Below are 24,007 nucleotides of genomic sequence, written 5' to 3'. Positions count from 1 at the left end.
AGACATTGGATGGTGGTGAACCTGATGCAGACAATGTTATTAGTGTCCAAAACATTACAAACACAATCCCTACCTACGCACCTTCTGCGTTGTCATTCTCTGCAAATACTTGGGAAAATATGGTTGATCCTTCGCATATTGAGATGCCATTTGTGTCTACTTGGAGAGAGGGGATGAATTTGTGCAAAAGGTTGACTTTTGCCAGTAAAGTGGAGGTGAAGCGCGTATTAACAATTTGTGCCCTCAAGGAAAACAAACTCTTTAAGATCACTAGGTCGACGAGGAAAATTTTTTGTGCGAAATGCGTGCATGAGTCATGCAAGTGGTATGTCTATGCAGTTATGAAGCCCGAGCTCCAAAATCTATGGATGGTCACCGTGTATGTGGGTCCTCACACGTGTATACCGACTAGGGTGCGAAATGATGGTAGAATGATGAGTTGTAATTTTATTGCAGCAGAAATCCATAACAAGTTACGTGAGGATCACACCACTCAAATTAAGCATCTCAGATCTCTGATAGAGGCGAAATATAATGGCCATAAGCCTTCTTACTACAAGGTATGGGATGCGAAACAAAAGGCGATTGCGCTTATGTTTGGAGATTGGGAAGAATCTTACCAAAGGCTGCAAAAGTTGCTAATGGCGTATATTGATCAGGACCCGACTACCCGGTTTGCTATCGTGTCACACCCACCGATGAAGATCACACCGTATTGTTGCATTATGTGTTTTGGTCTTTCGGTCCATGCATATCGGGATTCAAATGCGCAAGCCGGTTATCGGTATTGATAGGACCCATCCGTATGGTAAATATCGGGGAAAGTTGTTGGTCGCAATGGCAACCGATGCTAACAACAAGGTATTCCCTCTCGCCTTTGCTTGTTGTGGATTGTGAGTCGGGGTCCGGTTGGAGGTGGTTTTTACGATGCCTCGGAGAAACGATTGGCCACGATACACGACGACGGCATTTGCATAATTTCGACCGACATCTCGGTATCAAAAACGCCATTGCAAAGCTGGCCTAGAAGGGATGATGGAAAAGCGAGGGGTATTTCATAGATATTGTCTTCGACATGTTGCTAGCAACTTCAACACCCATTTTCGAACTCGACTCTAAAGTCGGCGGCGTTGAAAGCGGGATATGCTAGTCGGTAGTTAAATTTGCTACCATAATGGACTCCATTAAGCGAGGTGGAAATTGAGGCCATTAGGAAGAAGAAGAAGGTGACGGGGAGGGATGGTAAGGAAAAGAATCAAGATTATCTTCCATACACATACCTAATGAGCGAGGATGTGGACATGTGGACCCAGTCATACGATGGTGGGAGACGTTTTGGAGCAATGACAACCAATATATCAGAGTGTTTCAATGGTGTGCTGAAAGGTGCACGGGGCCTTCCTATTGCCGCGTTGGTTGAGTTCACTTGGAACAAACTTGTTCAATATTTCCACGACCGGCACAAAGAATACCATTATAAGTTGTCAGAGGGTAAGAAATGGAGTGAATATGCCTTATCCACGTGGGATGGAAATAAGCGTAAATCTGAGAAACACTATCTCAAGCCATTTAGCAATGAAGAGCTGATATTTCAAGTAGTTACCCAACTCAACATGTGTAGCGCAGGAGGGGGAAACCACAGTTACGAATTTCGGTTACGGGAAAAAACATGCAGTTGTGGGAAATGGCAAAATATAGGGATCCCGTGTTCACATGCAATTAGAGTATGTGACTATTTACATATTGATTCGACCATGTATATTCACCCATGTTATGGTTTGAACCATGCCCTTAACACTTATGAGCATGCATTTGTGGTTCCTAAGTCACAATCATTATGGAGGGATCCCATGGGGCCAAAGTGGTTGCCTAATCCGGCATTGTTGCGGGCCAAAGGTCGACCGGTGAAGTCACGAATAAGGAATGAGATGTATGGAGTAAGGAATAAGGATCAAGAACCGGGATGGCGGAGGGAGGACGCAGATTTGATAAAGAGTCAACCGAAGCAGACATGTGGACTGTGTCATGCTTCCGGGCATAACCGCAGAAAATGTCCGCAGTCCCGCGGTGCTTCCACAAGCGGCCATGTTCCACACTAGGTAGGTTGGCAAAAATTTATGCATCGGTTAAATAATTGTTGTTCATTCGATGTTTACCTAATGTTTACTATCTTGTCTCCTAACGCAAATACTCTACGTTTTTCAGGCATCCTTCCATGGACGACGTTTTTGTCATGCGGATCGCTGATCTTAGGAAAAGTGACTACGTTGTATTGGCTCTATGTGAACTTTTTGATTGTTGTTGAATGTACTTGTAATTCTCTATCCAATGTACCTCTATGAAGATTGTGATTTGAGTAGTATGGTTAGAATTGCAAATTAAGCGTGGTTGGACATGTTTAGAATGGTGATATATTGAGAATGACTTTTGCTGTGATTTGAGTGCATTTACATTGTAAAACAATGCCTGAAACAGAGCATTTTCTGCTGGGAAAAAAAAAAATTTGCCTAGTGAAAATCGAGTTTTAGAGACTCGAGTTCCACTGGGGAAATTTTTTTGAAACAGGGCATGCCTCTCTGCCTCTCTGCCTGAAACAGAGCATGCTGTTGGGGGAAAAAAATTTGCCCAGTGAAAATCGAGTTTTAGAGACTCGAGTTCCACTGGGCTATATTCACTAAAACAGAGCATTGCTCTCTGCCTGAAACAGAGCATGCTTCTGCTGGGGAAAAAAAAATTTGCCCAGTAAAAATCGAGTTTTAGAGACTCGAGTTCCACTAGGCAATATTCATGAAACAGGGCATGCCTCTCTGCCTGAAACAGAGCATGCTTCTGCTGGGGAAAAAAAAAATTTGCCCAGTGAAAATCGAGTTTTAGAGACTCGAGTTCTATGGAAATCTCGATTCTTTAATACTTGAGTTGTAGTGGAAAATAAAATCGGTCCATTTGGTCTAATTTGGTCTGATTTGATCTAATTTGGTCTGATTTGGTCTAATTTGGTCTGATTTGGTCTGATTTGGTCTAATTTGGTCTGATTTGGTCCATTCAGTCCACTTTGTTCCATTTTGGTCAGTTTCGATCCATCTTTGTGTACTTACATATATAATTGGAGACAACAAGTTTAGGTTGAGAGCCCTTATTCAAAATCTAAATTTATTAAAACAAATTCTCGAGTTTGGGGGTCAGCTGTCCACCATTACTACACTGATATTCATAGTGCTACATGTGCTGCTCAATAGCTCGGCACTGTTGAACCCTATCTAGTCATATCATTCACACTCACGTCAATACACAGATCTGCATCATTTTGCAATGCACTGTTTTCAAGGATGCAGAAGACCCCTGAAAAGTTTATGATGCATTTAGCACAACTCGGTATTGTCTTGTCAAGTTCATGTCAGATGAAACACAAGCATGCTAAATACTCTTCACATGAATACTGTTCAGCTGAATAGTCATGGCAGTACACTGCAACTACTGCCCAGAATAAGAGAATCTCACTATGACATTGGGAACATTTGAACAAAAAATTCGTATCATGGTTTTCCAGCATGTATTGACATGACAAGCCTGAATATGTTAAATTTTATTATTGAATACACAGTGGAATGAGGTTATAAATGTACCACAATTCTTTTCTTATTCCTACACCACTAACTTTGTAGGTTGAGTAAGCTATGAGTCGCAACGCCTCAACATCATCTCGTACACGTAGAAACAAGTTTCAATCTACTTCAACAAATGAATTATCACAAGTTCCAGCAGATCAACAACTACAAACATACACAGACCACTATGGAGGGAAATGGGTTGGAAAGAAGAGAGATTTCGTTAATATGCCAATATACACGTACGAGAGTCTTGGAAGCGTTGGCCACATCATGGTCGGCAAACCTACAAAACTAAGTACAGATACCACCGCAATGGAGTTCACCGTAGCAGAACCACCATGGTCAACCCTATACGAGAAGAGGTGTGAGTTGGAGGTGTATTGTCGATGGCACGGGTTATGAGTTCCTAAGGCACGCTCAGCCGAGTTACCTAGAGATGAGCCTGCCAACATACTTGCTCACCTTGAACAAGAGAACAATCAAATGCAAAGGCGGCTAGACCGTTTTCATGCAGTCCAAAACGCTAAGAAGCATCTAAAGGGAAAGACGCAAGAGCGAGCCATGAAGTCTATTAATGAAATTACTGCATTAGATGATGAAAGTGATATTTCAGACTTCTCAGATTCAAGCAATGATGATTTCCAAAAATTTCTACCTACGAACATTCGACGTTGTTGTTAAAGTTTATACGTTGTGTGCAATTTTTAAATGTTGTTCTTAATGTCTGACAAATCATGTCACCATATATTCACTTGTTGCAAATCCAATTAAACAATTGCACACAGCTTGTGGCTAAGTTTATATGAAATCAGTTGCTCATTTTTTCCTTGTTGTTCTTTGTTCGTATAGAATGAAAATTATGGTCTAAATCACATAATATACACATCTAATTCCAGAACTTATTGTGAACTATCCAATAAATTATAATCACTGAAGATAAATATAGTCTCAAAAATGCCATCAGCTTCAGCAGGGCTGCTTCCTTGGAAGGATTCAGATGGTCAACTCTCCATATTGGAAAAAGCACCTTCTCTCACAAAGAACAGTTCTGAAAGGAAATCAAACGGATCAATTGGGAAAAAGAGTAAAATAATTAAAAAGGATGGTCCTAGTATCCAATAGGTGCCTTCAGTTTTCAATCTGCCCAACTAGTTTCAGTTTAAGTATTACAGAAGAGGAAGCCCATACGGTTGCAAATATGGACATTGTTTTTTTCTTATTTCTGTGGGGGTAGCCTGGTTGCTACAGGGACTGAGGGAAGTGTGCAATTTACACGCAAGCTTCTTTGCATTACAGATCTCTTGTATTGAAATTATTTTCCTGAATTCAATCATAGAGACTCTTTCTCTCTCTTGGCTAAAGCAGAGGATGTCTTGATTGAACTTAAATATAGTCCACTAAAATACAACATAATCCAGAAATTATTGCACTCGCATTATAGGCAACAGATGGAATGGGACACTCTGGTCATGTAGGTAATCAATTGTGCAAATGGATCTGAACAAAACTTTTAAAAACCACCACTTTAGAGTTGTAGTTGCATCGATAATTTTCGAGTTCCAAGAACTTGAAATTGTATATGTCAAATTTCTCTTGTCGTTTGGCAGCGAATATATGAGATAACTTGCAATTATGAACAAATCCTAATATTAGGCAATGTGATTTCTTAATAAAAAAGAGGAAGAGAACAAAAAAATCAATTTGGTTTGGCTTGTTATTTCTGTCAAGTTTGCTAATCAAACATGATGGTTAAAATTTGCTTTTGAATTTTATTGCCTTGTCAATAGACCTTAAATTGTCAAAAATTTATTATTATTCAGACAAGTGATTAACTTCAAAAATTTTAACATCAATATACAACCATGGTCTCCCTTGAAAAAGTTATATGATTTCACCACTGAGCACAAGCTTTAGAAGAAAGACCATCTTGTTATTAATTTATTGGACAGTTCACAATAAGTTCTGGAATAGAAACTCTTAAGTATTAACATAAATTATTACACTTTAGAAGTTGGCATTGCCAGATTAGCTCCAGTGCCGCTTGGCAAATCCTTCCATTGCTGAGTGACTATTTTGATTTGGGTGAAAAAATTAACACCAGCCTTGCCTGAAAATTAAATAATAAAAAAATCAATTAAATACAAGTAACCACTACAGTGAAAGAAAAAAAAAATGTAGTTACAGATCAAAGGAAGGAAGATATTTTACCATAGAAATTGAGATCGCCTGCAAAAGATGCCTTACAGCCAGTAAATGAGAAGAACGGCAAAGGAACTGGGATAGGAACATTGATGCCAACCTGAGTCAAAACAAAAAAAGTTGAGAATTATGTATTCCACTTAAAGCACTGGCAGTGGCAAAACTATAGTTTAAGAAACCAATACAGCCCAACAAAGAATTTATCTAAACTAATGCTAATTCAACCCACATATCTCTCTTCTTTTTTTATTAGTAAGTTATACACACAGTATAGGTTACAAACTACCAAATAAGCTAACTACAGGGTAAATAAGATCCGCTCTTGTATGAAAAATGAGCAACTGAGATGGAAGCACGCTTCAGTTTTGATTTTGTTGTGGATGAGCTGGAAGTAAACTAACAACATCTGCCCAGTACATATACAAATCAGAATAGTAGATGACGGGAATTGATGAGGGAGGCAAGCTAAAAGATTTATAATTAACATAAATTAGAACCCCCCCCCTCCTTGGACTTACTGCCTATTTTCATTCTCAGTTTCCTCTGGAGTATTGTTCTTCTCTTGAATGTTTCAGCAACATCTGGATACTTTCCCTTGATGAAGCTATCCAAGCATTTGCGGTAGGAAAAGTCTTCTTTACGACCATCAGTTGAGGCAACGTAGGGCAATCTAGATAAGTTCCTAACCTACTGGCTCCTGTCTCCTGCCACTAAATTTAAAAACCATATACAGCTATGATGATCCCCACATAGCTAGCGGTTCCTAACAGCCTATGTTCACTTTTTCTATGTTCTATATCCTTAATACTCTTTCTATTGTAGATTTCATCGATTGTAGTTCACATTTTTTGTAATTCTTTAGGTTATCTAGTGTAGACATCCCAACATCCTATGCACCTGAGGTAGTAAGTACATGGAAGTACTAAATAGTCAAGTCTAGAAAACTGACCACTTTCTTGCTTGACCCAAGCAACATAATGTCCTGAATCAGCACTCCTACCCTTGTGGGTCAGCACAGCAACCAAATCATAAATTCTAGTCATTTGTGTTCCGCTATCGGATGGAACACCTGCATTTTAGTATCAGTCAAATAGTGAAAAGGAGGGACCACATGCACTGGACTTCCAAAAACTCACATGAAATCTACAGTAGACTCCCTAATTTCAGCTAACAAATCCTAATTTTAGGTTGATACCTTCTTCAGATGTAGCTATAGATGGTTCACCACTTCTATTTGATGATCCCTGTGTGCCAAGAAGAGACATGAGATAATTTTGTAATGAGAAAGAGATACATGTTTGGGTGTTTGTATGGATAGGTTGTGTACCTTTGCATCAGACATCTTGACATCATTGTCTTCTGCCCAGAGCTCTTTTCGCTAGCTTTCAAACCAAGCTTTTTACCTTCCTCGTCCCTTAGGATCTAAATTATAAAAAATATACATGAAAATGTCCAACACAACCAAGCAATCAAATGTTTTTGAAATGGAGATGTAACTTTAAAGTTCATCAAAGCCAAGGGCAAGCAAAAACCTTGCGAGGAGCTTCCAATTTTTTGCGGAGATCATTCGAACATAGATCATAAATATCCAACTCCAAAGGATAATCCACTTTCTAAAACAGCAGTGAACAAATTTTAAGAAACATGAACACTGTAAAACTTCTCACCAAGATAAAGAGTGGTGAATGCTAATGAAAGAAGGCAAGACACAGCATGAACTGTGTACTCTCATATTTGACCCCCACAAGGTAATCATCTCAAAGAATGTTTTGTTAAATTTCCACAATGCACTGTGTACTCTAATTTTTTTTTCCCCACAATGATATGAAAGTGACAAATTCAACTTCTGTACTGCAACATATAATGAAAGAAGGAAACTGCAATTACCCGCAAAATTTTGACCTTCTGATTTGACTCCCTCTTCCAGAAAAAACGCACAAACTGAACAGTCAGGTACCTTGGGAAAAAATCAAAGTTACATCAGCAGTATGAATTTAGATAAACCAACACACAAAAAAAAGAGGTAGAGAAACACCCTACCAGCTTCAGTCATCCATTAAATAGGAAGATCCTTAAGGTTGGATCCTATGAGGCCACATGGTGGAACTTTTCATGCTATAAAGGGCAAAAAAAGAATAATTCATAAAAATCAGAAGAAGTTGTACCTTGGCAGGCCATTGATACGAGACTCTTTCAAGTAAATTGCACTATGCCCCAAGGAAGGGGAAGCCTTTTCCAATTCTGATTTTAAAGCCTACACAAACAAGTGATAGGAAACTTGCTTGTGATTCCTCCACTTGTTCTCACACTAGTTACAACTATGACTTACATATCCATAATCAACTATTGTGAAAATATTGTGATAAAAATTGATACTAATTTTAATTTGAATGTACTATTAAAATTATTTTTTTCTTTTTCTAAAAAAATTAATTTGACTAGTTTGCAACATCATTGTCATCTTTGTTCTAAAAAATTAATTTGATTCCTCCACTTGTTCTAAAAAACCCTCTATTTGACTAGTTTGCAACATCATTGTCATCTTTGTTTATTCATCAACTCCGTAGTACGAGAAGCTCGAGGGTTGACATTTATGAGTAAGCCTCCGCCCAACAAAGACCAGTGTTTATAAAGCTTGTGCTTGTCATTCATTATCAACAATTTAGCCAAATGGCATAAAAAAAATTCACAAAATATGATTATCATCACTAAACCAAGAAAATTTTCATTTAACTGAAACAGAATCTTACAAATGAGTTTAAATCAGCAACAATCAATAAAAACCCAATTGCCCACTTGCACAACTCAAAAAAATGTCTACCTTTCCAAAGCAACCAAATAGTCACTATACAAATATTACAAAAAAAATCCAAGCAATTTTTGTATGGTTTTGCATCAATTACCTCTTAAAAAAGGGCAAAAGAGCATGGGCCTAATGACCCCATTACGCTTCGAAAAAGGAAAAAAATATCATCATTCTAATATAGATTTAAAAAAGAAGAAGAATAGACCTGGGATTATAGGCAAAAAGAAGGGATTACCTGAGTGGCAGAGAGAGAGAGAGAGAGCCCCTATGAGTAATGAATAGAGAGAGAATATCTGAGAGAACAAAATTTGAAATTAGAAACGTTTTGTTATTAACACAAAATTTTTCCATGAGAGAGCGAGAGAGCTTACTAATAGAGAGTGGTGGTGAAAACATGCCTTAGAGAGTGATGGAGAGGGAGGGAGAGAGCTTGGAGCCTGCGCGATAGAGGGCTGCAAGTGAGAGAGATATAATGAGCTCCATGCATTTACTGACTACATTATTTAGCAATGGCATTTGTCACTATAAGTCCCCCCCCATCAGAAATTTATGGCAAGAAATGCGCAAGCCCTTTAGGCAAAATCTTTTAGTGACACTTTTTGCTGGTGGCTGACAAATTCATTGTGGAAGTATCCCTTTCCCAGTGAAGGATGCTTGGCTGCTAGGTTCAACAAAAAAAAAAAGAATTAACAATGCATTATTCGCTGACAGCCTTCTTTAACTGCCAGGAACTTTGCCGCCAGCAAAAGGTTACCATCAATGGCCAAAATGAGGCCATTCATCAAAAACAACTTAAATGAATAGAAAAATGATAAAAGATATTTCAGCATACTTCTTTTTTTTTGGCCCCTGATAAACAATTATGCTTTCAGTATCTATTGTTTTATGTTGCACTCTATAATGACCTATACATTTATTGTGTGAACAGAATTTTTACCTCTGCTTGATGAAAAGAGAAAAAATTTAACAGTTTGATAAAGTTTAAAGTTGAACTAAGAAATCGCTTTTAAAGTTTTAGAGCACAATTCTGGCTGTCGCACGATGTATATTTGATCACCGTGGCTATCTTCATTATATACATCTTGATTCCTATGCCAAGTCCATAAAGCATATGTAGAATTCATAACCTGCATTAAGAAATAGAAAGGCAATTAATGAGGGGATTAGGAACTAAGAACGGTAAGTATATGAAGGCAGATGTCATAAAAGATCATAATGGAAATGTAAACCAACATGCTCTTCATTGTTTTGAGCATTTTCTGTTTTTAATTAGATAAAAAATCTGTAAACTTTTCATTTGAGCCACTGCAGACTGGATGATGTGCTTAGAATTATCAAAGGTTTGCATGCACAACATACATGTTCCAAACACCCCTTTTTTATTATAAGAATACATTTTCCAAACGCAAAAAACAAAAGTTGAACCTCATAATCACTCGTGGTCAAGAAAGCAGCCCCATTTAGTTGATTTATAAAAGAGAAGATCCTTAACATAAGTTACCCATCCAAGGCGAGCTTAGAATTTAGGCTTACTACCATTCATGATAAACATATTGCTATTTATTGACTGAACCAATGAGTACTCATGTTACTGGGGATCATTTAAAAGAAGGGCTAGGTCAATGAAGTGTGAGGTGTACATCTAGAGTCTTGAGAACCCCATATTTTACAATAAACTTAAATGGGGCCATGTAGAGAATGGTAGTAGGAAACTGATACACAAAAACTGTATAAACAGAAGGAACAAATTGATTTCCACTGGAGCTCAAATAACATTTTTGAGTTAGAAAATTCAACTCTGCATCAAGGGCAAATAAGTAACTAAATTTTATAGATGTCCCCAGTATAATCCCAAGTAGCACTAGGATTAGGCAGTAGGGATAAAAATTTGGGTATGAGTTGTCAAACCTAGGAGAGGAATATCGGAAAAGTACATAATGTGACGGGCTAGGATTGTACCTCAAGTATTCCATGCCCAAAGCTGCTTTCTCTATATGCACTCCAGTCTGGTTGCCTGTTCCAACAAAACTGCCCTTTAGCAGGACCAGAAGAAAAATTCAAATGACATACCCCTCCAAATTCAGGTGTGTTATCTCCAGCTGAAGGACACTTTCCAGGGTCATCAGCAAAATCAACATCAACTTGCTCAATATTGCCACCATCTCCAACTATTATATAGACAGGCCCACATGGATCCAATGTATAGTTATAAACTCTATTCATTCGCTCATAAGCATGCACCTGCAAAGCAGAAAATATGTTGCACTTCATTCAATATAGAAGAAAATTACTTTTTTGAAATATTTAAGGTATTTTCCAGTTCTCCTTATATCTATCCACTCAATCATATCATAAATACAGGACAGACCACCACATGTCTACTGATTTATGCAAATGGCCATTGATGCTCCATTTTGTGTGATAATTGTTATAAATAACAAAACAGAAGTAAACTAAGCAATAGTTTGGAAGGCGGAAAAGGACAATTATTTAACATCAAATTCTTTACCTCTGATAAATAAGCACCTAAAAATGTTAAATGATTACAATCATATGCTCTCTAATCAATGAGTGTAGGATAGGATAAAGTTTGACTTACATGTCCAGAAAAAATAATATCAACACCATATTGATACAAAATTGCTTCCATTTCCTGCCTCATGCATTCAAATTCCTAATAGTGTGAAGAATAGCTGTTATACCATGGTGGATGCCATGCAGCTACCAGCCAAGGGGTTACAGTGCGGTCCACTAGATCTAAATCTTTCTTTAGCCAAGCATATTGAGCACCTGAAAGAAGATTAATTGAAAAACTCCAGTTACACAAAACAATCTAAAAAATAACATACTGGGTGGTTTTGGTCTATATATTTATAGAAGTGACAGTATCAGTTACCAGTACTGTTATAGTCAACATATGCCCCCAACATGATAAAATGTACTCCTCCAGCATTAAAAGAGTAGTATAAGTTACTCTTAGATCCACTCTCTGCTGAGGGAACTGCAAATCTCGTCAAATATGATTTGAATGTGATCCCAGAAACTTGGGGCTCAATCTCGTCAAATATGATTTGAAAACACGTATAATAATCTGAAAGTCAACCCAAATTTGTTAGCTTTCTAATTTAAAGCATGCGGGATTGGTTGTCAAATCATTCATACCACACCAATAATTCACACCGTACTGATATTGGAAAAGTGTAGAAGGTAATAATGGTTTATGGTGCATAAGGAGACACATTAAAAATATTTATTGAGATCTAGCATATAAGAAAATAGTTCAGTTTAGAGGCAATAAAGTCAAGAGTACTTGAGGGAACTTACTCAAGCTGGTAGTTATCTCTTGTTACAAGGGTTATAAGGCTATAAATAAACTCCAATGGAACTTGAGAGTGACATAAAATATGAAGACTTTATTGGTGAGAGTAAGATTTAGGTAAAAAGAAAATGATGGATCAGAGAAATCTCACCATTTATTCAAAGCTTAAGATTTTGGGAACACTTGTTATCATGGTGTAGAGCATAAAAGGAAAATCTAATTGTATTTTCAAAGAACCTGGCAAAAGGATTTGGAAATAGGACTCTAATGATAAATTTTCAATCGATCATATTCAAGCTTTAATGCAGGAGATAAGGAAAAATAAAATGTTAATTAGAGAAATCTAGCCATTCATTTACAGCTTAAGCTTTTGGGAATGTATTATCATGGTGTAGAGCATATAAGGAAGATATCATTGCCTTTTTAAAGAACCTGACAAAAGGATTTGGACATAGGACTCTAAAAATAGATTTTCAATTGATCATGTTGATATTCTGATGCAGGATGTCTTTGTTTTCCTTACAGGGGAGAAGTGACTTCCCTCAAGTACAAGCCTCCATTTTAATGACCTCAATGAACAAAATTCTGACAAAAACATCATTTAAACCACCACATTATAAAGGATAGCATACAAAATTGAAATCAGCCATCCAACAAATGCAAATTGGTTGCAGTCTCCATTTTAGTTTCCTTGTTGCATTCTTGTTTCCTGATTTTACTTCCTCCATCAAGATTTTTTTTCCCTTTAGTGCAAAAATTATTAATAGGATTGATAGAACAACATACATCAGACTCCAAAAAAAAAATTTCACAGATTCTTAAATCTTTTTTTTTATATACAACTCCAAAAGTTTTGGAGTCTTTTGGAGATCAGACTCCAAAACTTTATTACAACACTTAAGACCAAAACGTTTTATGCCATTTATACAGTTCACATAAGTTCTATTTTATTTATATTTTGGAGTAATTGGAATGGTCCTTGAAGTTCTACCCTTTTCTTTTATTACAATACTAAAATTCAGAGAAAAAAATATTGGTCTTTTACAGATGCATACCCCAACTCTTTTCATAAACAGGATATCTTTATTTAAAAATTAAAAAATGTTTTTAAATATTTTATTCTAAAGAAGTAATTGGCCAGCAAAAACTGCAGGGAACTTATTATCATACATTTACCAATCAGTCATATTGTCAAGACTACATAAAAATTTGCCATTTTCAACGCAGGAACAAGCAGTGACAAATTAGTTCAGCGCAGTATATTTTATTCCATATTGTATGTAGTTACTACTTACTCATTTATAATTTAACTAATTCTTGCCCAAGGACTCTTGGCCTAGTGGTGCTTTCAACCTGATATTCAACTAAATACCTCTCAACAACTGCATCTCAGCCCATGGTTGACAGATAGCCATCTCATTAGAATGAATTCATCAATACAAAATGTGCAGCTAACCTGTTTAATAGAATGATAAACAGACCTTAGGGCGTGGAATATCATAAGCATATCTTTACCCAGCATACCTATGATTGTACATGGTAAGGGTTCACCAAATGTCCACCTACACAGGCATAACTGAAAAAATTGCAATATGTTTTTCCATCTTTCTCACCAACAAATAATAGTAATGAAGTAGAAATAAACCTGAATAACAAAGGACTGTTGAGCAAGTAATTCTGGTCTCGGCCTCCTATAAGCTATTAAGACATTTGAATCATAGAGCCCCTTGTCTAATGATACATCATGCTTCTCACTTCCACCAAATAAGTTCGGATGTTTGATGTAAAGACTACAATAAACAAACTGAACCCTTTATTTTGACAATGCCATAGTTCTCCATATGGTTAGAGAGCTAAGTAAAAGAAGTTAAATTCCTAATTTCAAATTTCACATTTTTTTGATTACCAGAAAAACATAAAAAGAAAACCAGCTAAAAACAAAGCCAAATTTTGATTTCAACAAAGTTGAGTGAAGCTTTTTATTCCCTTACGCCAAACAAGTGAGGAAAAACAAAGTTTCAACTTTTATATATCTTCTCTTTCCCTTCATTTATCATCTCTTTTAAAATTTAATGAACCCATATAAATCCAAAAAACAAGAAAGCACCATCTAGAGAATGTTGACCCAAAATAACAAAAATCAGAACCTTACCTTCCAATTACCAGAGAAAGAGGACTGCCAGTGCTCCTGTTAGAAGGAATTAGAGTGAGAGAGAGAGAGAGAGAGAAATCAATTACTGGGTAAGGAAGAAAAAGATAAACAAAGCATGAATTGAGCAAGAACCTGAAAGGAGTAAGCATCAACATTTACATCAATCTTGGCTGTCACACACACACACACCCCACAAAATCAAAACGGGCACATTACTCATCATAAACACTGGTTTAGAAATCAACTGCAACCATATATTTACTGAGAAACCAGCCAATGACCACTAAACACACATCATGATCATGATTTCCTATACCATAAAGAGGACATTATTATTTTATAATAAATTTAAACCAATGAAAGGGGCTCAAAATCTTACCAAGAAGGTGTTCAAATTAAAAATTAGGCAGTCTCCATCAGCTGTGCTAAGGGTTCAAGAGCCTGTCCACCAATTGCAGGAAAAAGAAAGCATTAAAACTTCATGGTTTACATCACGAGACTTTGATTGACCAGCAGGAGTTCCTGCCAATTTACTGCATTTACATCCCGAGACTTAGACATTACCTCTGTAACAAACCTCTTTTTCAAGGTTCACCAATTTTGCGTTTTTTAACCCTTGTGTAATGTTTGGGCGGGGGAGGAGGCTGCGGGGCATCATCCTTAGGCTCATCATCGTTCTGCAAAGACATTAGATGCATACAATCAATATTTGGTGAAATGATAAGGTGTGTGAACTGCAAAATAGGCCTATACATTGTAATTAATGGTATCGTACCATAGAGCTGCCTTTGTGTCCTATTTTGTGTCCACCTGTCCCACAAGTGGGAGCTCTTCTAGCACGTTGTGGTCGACCTCGTGGGGGTGAGGGCTGATGAAGGGGATGCTCGTCCGGTACATCAGTATCTGGCTGAAGAGTGTCAATCCTAACTGGAGGTCCTAGAGGGTCAGATGAGGATGAGGTAGGTGGGTAATGATGCTCTGTGTACAGGCTAGGAGTGGGGATCATTGTCATGGGTTCAGTACGGGGTGGATCTATGGGCAAAGTGGGTGCACTGGAGCTGGTGGATGGGTTTGAGGGTGTCTCGGGGTGCATAGGGGTCAACTGAGAATGAATACCGAGATCGAAACTGGGCTGTGAAGGTGGGGTGGGTGAAGGGACCTTGGGCTGAGGAGATGCATCTACCATGGGTGGAGGGACCTCAGGCTGGAGAGATGCGTGCGGGATGGGTGCAGGTATCTCAGGACTACTTACAACCCGAGTAGTTGTTGCACACTGACCACGGCCCCTAGCTACACTTGTCCTTCGGCTTGCTGTAGCAGGCCGACCATGGCCCCTAGTTGCGCTTGTGCTTGGGCTTGCTGTAGCAGGCCCACCACGGCCCCTAGCTGCAGTAGCACGGGTCGGTGTACGTACAGGTGCTGCGCTTGTGCTTGGGGTTGCAATATTTGCTGATTCAGTCTCATGCCCATTGTTTGCCTCTACATTTGGTGCAGGACCACCACCAAGCCCAGCCAGATCATTTAGGACGCGTCGGACATGGTTGTGGGCTCGGCTGCCTACAGGAAGCATCTCCAACAGCGCTAAATGGCTTTCAATCTGAAACCGAGAAAGAACCAGTACAATTAGATTTGAGACATTTACGTATCAATTATAGAATGGATAATATAGTACTTATTAATCTACCTAAACACTCAACTAAGATATATCTAATTAGAACACATTACCGATATATCTAATTTTGCGCTGTTGCGGTCGACATACTTTCGAGTGACTGGACGGTACCAGCGGTAATAGTCATGATCGCGAGGCATCTCACCAGTCTGAGGAGGTGCATGGCAAAGTCGTTGTCGTCTCTCATCCCATGTAAGGATATACGGTCCATGCTCCTCCCTCCAATTCTTCTCCACCTTCCCACGCAAGTCTATTCTATGCAGTCTTTCATCGTACACAACATGGTCGGGTCGCTCTTGCGCCAACCCAAACTGACGAAGGACACGATCTGGGTGGTGTATCTCTACTATGCAAAAACACACAAGTGGCACCCTTGCCGTCCACGTATCCCTCCCTGCAACGCAAAAGTCAGGAAGGTGGCCGAAGTCTGCCTCGTATGGCTGCCAAACAATCTACAATAGAAACAAAAAACAATTATCATAACATCAAGTTTATTAAAACAAGGGAGAATACATAAATAAAGGGAAAAACAAAAATTAAAAAAAAAGATGTGTTAAAGGATGAAACAATCATATTCTTAAGGAAAATTAACATAACCAAACAAAATTTTTGTTTGCCATACTTGGTCCGGCTGAATTCTAACTAATTGCTTGCGATAGTGGATCAAGGCCATGCCGGATGGCCTACTCTTCGAGCTTGGCACCCGCACCCACCTACAGTTAGAAGCGAATAACATAAGATAAGATAATACCCATGTTATAGTTACTAAGAAGAGTACATTGCACACACAATATTAGAAAAATACTTACTTAAATGCAAGTGGAGCATATGGCCATGGGCCATAATCACATCTAGGTGGAGGCTCTATCCTCGGGCACAAGAATGGCAACCTTGCCCATGCCCAATACTGGACCAATGTGCACGCCCCACCAATCTGCGATGCCCCTTTCTCGCTTGCCCGACACAACTCTCTGTACAACCAGGCCAAGCAACCACTACCCCAACTATACTGTGGCGGATCACGAAGGTCACGCAGGAACGCCAAGAACATCAAATGCACCCTATCTCCCGACTTGTCCATGAAAAGCTTATCCCCTAGCAGCGCTAAAATATAGCACCGAGCATACTGGTGTATCTGCATCTCCGTTGCGTCATGAGGCAGTGGCACTGCAATGGCGTGAACAAGGCGGCTGATGAGAATTCTTTGCCCCACCAAAGTTTTGTTGTCATTCGCCGGAGTAAAACCAAGCAACTCCATGCACAGATCTCGCCAATCCCCATCCACCATAGCAGTCGGCCCAACCAAGACCTCACCATCTATAGGAAGTCCAAAAATGACCTCCACATCTTGTAGGGTGATTGACATCTCACCATGTGGAAGATGGAACATATGCGTCTCCGGCCGCCATCGCTCAACTAGGGCCGAAATTAGGCAATGATCTATCTCTCTGGAAGGGGCCCTAAACAATCCTTCCAGCCTTAGCAACTTGATAATGTCAATCACCCGATTATCTTCCATCTGAATGCTTGCCATCTCCTTAGTGCAACCACGGCACGTAAGTGGGCCCGGGTCCTGCAAAATCCATAAAAATTATAGCGGTTATTACAACTACAAATTGTGTTTTGAAAGAACTTGCTAACTAAAAGTCAAAGACAACGTAAAAATTAAAGCGATTGTTAGAACTAGATATTTCACCTCGCCATTCCAAATGTCCTCTGATCGATGATATCGTTGTCGCGTCAACAATGACTCGTCAAGTGGACCAGGGTGCAAGATCTGTGGCTCGTCATCAATCCGAGGCTCCATACTGCAAACATTCAGATACTCAACTGTGAGATCATTAATAGTGTGGGGGCAAAGGAATGCTATTCTACATGCAAGGAAATGTGACTAAACATGAGATAGATCCCCATTCAAAATAAGACTATAATATTGCAACATCTCAAAATGGAATACAGAAAAAACTAGTTGGGACAAAGGGAGGAATGATTTAAATGGGAATGCTAAAACAAGAGTTTTTGGATACTTATAATTGAAATGTGTTTTGATGTTATGATGCCCTTGAAACTCAAACTCTGTTTTATGACACCAATGCACCCATCTGTATACCGGAAAACCAAGCTCAACATGATAAACTGAATAGATTAAGGTGATTGTCAAATTGTTAAGGTAAAGTTTAAATCCAAAGAGATTTGTTTAATCTTCTGAAGACAGTAGTGTGACAGTCTAACAGATGTTGTCTGTTAAACTTAAAGAGTAGTTAGAATTATCTTGCCTAGTATACTAAGAAATTTTCATATAATTGATACAAATACACCAATTTGATTTTGTGGATAGGGGGAAGTTGAGTTTTAATGTCATTTTAATATGTTCTATATGGCTTATAGCATCTCTTATTTGCTTGCAGGGTAGTCACTCTCATATTGATGCAAAACAAAGCGATGTCCTTATAAGGTATCAAAACTCAAAAGCACAAAATAATTCACAATTTTTTCTCTTTAAATTTTCCATAGAACAAAATAAGGTATCAAAACTCAAAAGCCCCAATTTTTTTTTAAAAAATTCGTAATTATAACCCAAGAACAAAAATAAAAGCACAAATGATTAATTAGCATAACCTTCTAAATTTGCATAACCTGCTGCAGTCGAGGCAAAGAAAGAGGAAAAGGTGGAAGAGAAAGAGGAATCAGATGATGTAAGCATTCTACAACAAAATTTAATAACCTTGATTAATTAGCATAACCTTCTAAATTTACTTGTTGGATTTGGTTTCTTCTTCCCTTCCAACCAAATAAATATTCCGAACCTCTCAATTCATATAATTATTTTGCAAGTATTTTCTTTTAGGGACTAGGGGATTACATATATTCCAATTATGATATTTATTTTTGTGTTTAGCATTTTTTGTTTAAGTGTATCCTTACATATACATGATATCAATTTTAGGAGTCATGTGTAGCTGTGGTGCCACATTTAGGCAATAACATTAGAGAACATGCTAAATTCAAATTCAAGGGCTAAAATTGGTCAAATCAGAACATCAAAAGAATATGGTTGAAATTAGATTGTGTGGCCAAATGAGACAAAATTCAAAGTGGTAACTTTAGGTAGTGGGGCAACACCAGTCTGGCCCCTTTCTTTCTTATTTTTGCACCATGGGATCCTAGTAGACTCTATGGGGACCAGTGGGAATGGGTGACAAATCCATGTCCTCTCTTTAGACTAGACTATTTCACATAGGGGCATGAACTTTGTTTCCTTAGAGATGTTATCTTTACCCTAATGGATTTTTTTTTTTTTTTTTTTGGTTCTTACCAAAGAAAAAAAGCAAGCAGGCGTATATAATTTAATCCCCTTTTAATCTGACTTCTTTTCTTTTGTTCTACTTTTTGCAGGATATGGGCTTCAGTCTCTTTGATTGAGGAATTCAGATATCAAGTTACTTTTGTTTCAAGATTTCTCCAATTCAGGACTTTGTAGAACTTAAGAGTTTGTCTCTACAGTGTCATTTTTGGTTGTTTCCCATTTAAGACACGGAGATTGATAACCATGCTAAAATCTTACGGATTAACTTAGTATTCTGTGTTAAAATTTTTTGTATGGATTTTTGTCTTTTCAATTTGCGATGTTCCTTGAGATGCTGGCATGGTCTACTAATTTCCCATTCTCGTTGGGTGTTGATACTTGAGACTTCGATCTTGGATGGCTGAAGTTTTGAGTACCGATTATTTTGATAATTTAGCCCAGAGAAATATTTCTGAGACATGAGTTAATACTTAAGTTAACTAATGCCAATGAAATCGACCATTCACTTATGTTACAATGAAATCATGCCAATTACTGTTGATACTTAAAAATAAGTTATAGTATACAATTTGAAGGGCTGCCAGTAGATGGGCTGTTGGGGGCAGCAATTGCATACTACAAGCTGGCAGTTGCAACAGGAATTTAGTGAACCATTGTGGTAAATAGTGCTATAAATGTATGCGGTGGCCACTGTTCTAGAAAGTGCTGCTAACAGTGGCCATAGGGAGGTGTTGGTGGTGACACACACTGACCATGAAGTGGTATAAGTGAAGGTGCAGAGCTTAGTGAAGTCAGATATGATATTGTTTCCAAATGAGGATGGTATCATGCAAAACTCTATGTTTGTTGTGGGATGCCGTAGTCAGATTCCCAAAGAAACTGCACTTTTAGTCTCACGATTGTCATATGTTTTGCTTAATAATGGACAGAGCTAAATAAAGTTCACCTTCGAGATAGTTTGGAGGAAAATTGTTCCAGAGAAATTGCTGGTCACAATTTCATAATCCCATGCGATACTTTTGGTTGTGGTTTTAATTCCTAATCCTTATATTTTTTTAATACCTCAATAGAAATATTTCATGGAGATAGATTTGAATATTACCCAGAAACCAACAAAAACAGAATATGCCAGCAACCCAAATCATACAACAAGTAACAAACCAAATTCGTCTAACTTAAATCTTACACTAACAAGAAAAACTAAAGCACTAACAACAGACATTATCAAACACAAACACTTGGCAAAACCCAGATGGAATAATTATTTAAAAAGCTCAAAAACATACCTGCAAACTTCCGTTGAAGGATCGCCTGAAGCCGGTTGTGAGGAAAGAGGAGACCGTTTGAGGGTGAGGGTGATTTTCGTTGAACGCCGAGGGGTTGAGGGTGATTTCCGTTGAACGCCGAGGGGTTGAGGGTGATTTCCGTTGAACGCCGAGGGGTTGAGGGTGACTGCTTTGGGTGTTTGAGAGAGAGTGTTTGAATTTTTAGTGAGAGTGTTTCAGAGAGAGCGTTTGAGAGATTGAGAGAGTGTGAGTGTTTGAGTGAGGTTGAGAGAGTGTGATTGTTTCAGCGAGGGGTTTGAAAATGGATGTGTAGATTTCAAGTCATATAAAGTCGATTTCTACGTGGCTACACGTGGAAAATTTGTCCACGTAATGGTATTGCCGACCACTGCAACTCGAGTTTTAAAAGCTCGATTTTTTCTTGGATCTCGAGTTTATAAAACTCGAGATGCTAGTTTCCTACATTCTTTTGAACAATGACAACTAACGAAAATGTTAGATATCTAATGGTAAATGGCAACAAAATTCTAGGCATTTTTCTAAACAATGTGTCAGACTTACAATCTGCAGATTCTCTTAACCACTTTTTAAACTTGAGTTACCTCTGAAACTTTGATATTTTTTTTTTACTTAGGTTTTCAAAACTTGCAACTTTTTTATCAAGGTGAAACTGTGGAAACTCAAAGTTGAACCATCCAGCCTGCAGAGCTGTCTGATAGTAATAGGCCCAGGCAAACCTGACAAGAACTGGGAAATTAATTCTTTACTATCAATTATGATGGTTGTGTGTTTGATCCTAGTTTTTCATTTATTTCCCATATCATAAAGCTTCTTCATTAGAAATGAGTCAATCAGAGCAGCCAAAGTCCAGTTTTTCATTTATTTCCCATTTCTCTCTGTTTAATTCACGGTGCACTGCATGCAAATACTTGGTAAAGTGGATGTCATGATTAATGATACACATTCATATATACTTGGTAAAGTGGCTGTTGGACACTTGAGTGCACTATTTGGTGACTGATAAAATAAAAGTTCATTTTTGTTGGTGAAATATGAACATATGTTTGCAACGTTTTCTTGATGGTTTATGGTTCTTCTGTTTGCAGCCACTCAACCACTTGGTGGAAAGGGCAAGAGGGCCAACAAGGGCACCAAAATCAGTAAATGAAGCAGATCATCAAATATTTTTTTTGTTTTTGTTATGGTTCCCACAGTTTATGTCACTGGTATGTAAATTGGTTAGGTGCCATAGTTTATGTAACTGGTTCCCACAGTTTGGTTGGAAGATGTGCATGTCTGATGTGTGGTGGACCAGTAGTTAGGTTTTGGTTGTAAACCTCTATGCACGTGGCTTAAAGACAAAAGTGATTGTCTTTACTTTTGGCAGATGATAACATTATATATGTTTAATCAATGCAGCAGAATTTACAATTGAAGAAATTTGCAGCAGAAATTTTATTTGATGCAGCAGCATTTTTTCAATGCAGCAAATTTTATTTGTATTATTGAGTTTTATCAGTTATTGAGTTTCATCAAAGGATATTGTTATCTTAATTTTTGGTCTGTTTTATTCTCCAGTTTAAAAAAGTTGAGACAGATACAGAAAGAGCAAGAACACATACCTGCTGCTGTCAAAAAAACAGAAAAATCTTGAGAGACAAGAGAGCTTTTTCTTCAGACCACTGCACTAAATCTCATTACTCATCCACTCCTATTACGATGTAGGACTCTTGCTTTGCTTTCAATCAACTTATCTTAACCGAATTCTTCTTCTTCTTCTTTTTAACTTTATTTTTTTATTTAAATTTCGGTTGCCCTATGTAGCCTTCAAAATGACTTGACACTCCTATAAAACAGTTTTGTTATTATTATTTATTTTATTTATGCTTTGACACTTTCCTTTTATAATTTATCTATCTTCCTAACCGTTAAAATTAGTCCATTTTTATCTTAAAAAATAGAAAATAGCCCATTTTACATCACTACAAAACTTTTTGAGGAGTCGTTCCTAATATTTTAGCATAGGACTGAGAGAAGCAGGTAATCAAAGACATGTGCAGAGATTTTATTGGCAAAATTGTTGTTAGTAGGAAAATTGATGGACCCCTCCTTAACAAATTTCTTTGTGTCAACTGAGGCATTTTGAGGTCAGATTGGAATTGTTTTAAAGTCACAGGCTAGGTGGATTTTCTTTTCTTCAGAATTGGTGTTGAGTCTCTCGTAGTAGTGTTTTTCAATGGGGTTGTATCAACTTGTTGTATAGCCCATATGCTATAGTGTTTACTTAAGATTGTATCAGGCTAGATCTGGTTTCATAGTAGCTGTTGGGTGTAAACATAAACTGAATGCAATCTTGGGACAAATGTCATAAATATAAGACACCAAAGTAATCATATAAAAGTAGGATGAATTTGTAAATGAGCATTAAAACATAGAAATCACAGTAGGCAAATGGGAATCCAAAAAATTGAGTAACAACAACAACACTCTAAAACACGCCTGCATAGTTTCCAATGCTCCTATGGCTAACTGGCTCCTACTGCCCAGCATATGGAATCAAATTTCTAATAAAATCATCATTCCTGAAACAAAAGGAAGAATGGCTGTGAATGTCCTCAAATGGCTGGAAAACAAAAACATGCCTACATGCTATGAGTGGGAACTGGGATATTTTTGGATTCCCATTCTACTAAACACAAACACATGCTAGTTGCACACACACACACACACACACACACACACACACACACACACACACATATATATATATATATATATATATATTAACTAACAATTATTGCATATTCAAATGATGATGATAGATGCTATACTCTTTATAACGACTGTTAACTAACAATTCAAACCACTGCTGACTTCTAATAAGTATATCCCAAAAAAAAAAAAAAAAAAAAATCTCCTGAAAGAGAATCACAAAATTGCATGTGTTGCTTACTTAGTTCGGAACATGGCTGCTTGTTGATGTGCGAATCACATTTGGACATCTCCTGCAGTTATGGCTCTCTTCATGACACACTCCACATTTCGGCTTGGGCTGACTCTCCCTCCAATCCATCTCATTTCTTATTCTTGTTGACATAGGTCGACCTTTGTCTCGCAATATTTCAGGGTCAGGGTACAACTTTGGGCCGACAACCTCCCGCCATAATGACTTATCCTTGGGCACACAAAACTCATGTGAATAAGTGGCAAATCGCTGTTGTAAAGTATAACATGGGTCAATATATCTCATTGCATTGACATGTTCCCTGATACAAACTGCAATCACATGTGGACAAGGGATCTTATAGATTTCCCATTTGCCACAAGTACATGTGTTCTCCAGCAATCTTACTTCATGACTATGGTCTCCCCCATCAGAGCTATGTGGATTATGTGTTGTGCAAACCTGATATACACCGTTCTGCTGGTTAAATGGCCTTACATAGTGTCTTGTCCATTTTTCGTAATTTGCTTCATATTTCTCCATGGCATGCTTGTTGAACTCCTGACCATGTTCAATATCACCCAATATTTTAGTGCGCCGATCATTGAAATAGGTGACAAGTTTGCACCAAATGTAGTCAACCAATGCATATATGGGTAGTCCACGTGCACCTTTTAGAACTCCATTGAAACACTCAGACATATTGGTAGTCAT

The 24,007-nt window shown here is 37.8% G+C and overlaps 1 protein-coding gene, 1 long non-coding RNA gene and 2 pseudogenes across 2 annotated transcripts; 1 reads left to right on the top strand and 3 right to left on the bottom strand.

Annotated features, from left to right (window-relative positions):
- Positions 1-6,340: 6,340 nt before the first annotated feature.
- Positions 6,341-8,398, bottom strand: LOC142627723 (ubiquitin carboxyl-terminal hydrolase 6-like; annotated as a pseudogene).
- Positions 8,399-8,847: 449 nt separating this feature from the next.
- LOC142627713 (purple acid phosphatase 15-like) lies at positions 8,848-12,492 on the bottom strand (annotated as a pseudogene).
- A 5,916-nt stretch (positions 12,493-18,408) lies between these two features.
- LOC142639664 (uncharacterized) lies at positions 18,409-19,393 on the top strand. Its single transcript, XR_012845163.1, has 2 exons — positions 18,409-18,452; positions 19,153-19,393. It is a non-coding gene; the product is annotated as an uncharacterized LOC142639664 (long non-coding RNA).
- A 3,909-nt stretch (positions 19,394-23,302) lies between these two features.
- Positions 23,303-24,007, bottom strand: LOC142627703 (uncharacterized). Its single transcript, XM_075801570.1, has one exon. It carries the CDS (start codon positions 24,005-24,007, stop codon positions 23,303-23,305), a length of 705 nt encoding a protein of 234 aa, XP_075657685.1.

Source organism: Castanea sativa, chromosome 1 (genome assembly GCF_040712315.1).
Source record: "Castanea sativa cultivar Marrone di Chiusa Pesio chromosome 1, ASM4071231v1".
Lineage (NCBI taxonomy): Eukaryota > Viridiplantae > Streptophyta > Magnoliopsida > Fagales > Fagaceae > Castanea > Castanea sativa.
Note: the sequence above shows the minus strand (reverse complement) of the source record. Positions and strands in the feature narration are given on the sequence as shown.

Bases quoted from the DNA above. Each gene is read 5' to 3' on its own strand.
- LOC142627703 (XM_075801570.1), bottom strand. From the start codon at position 24,007: ATGACTACCAATATGTCTGAGTGTTTCAATGGAGTTCTAAAAGGTGCA.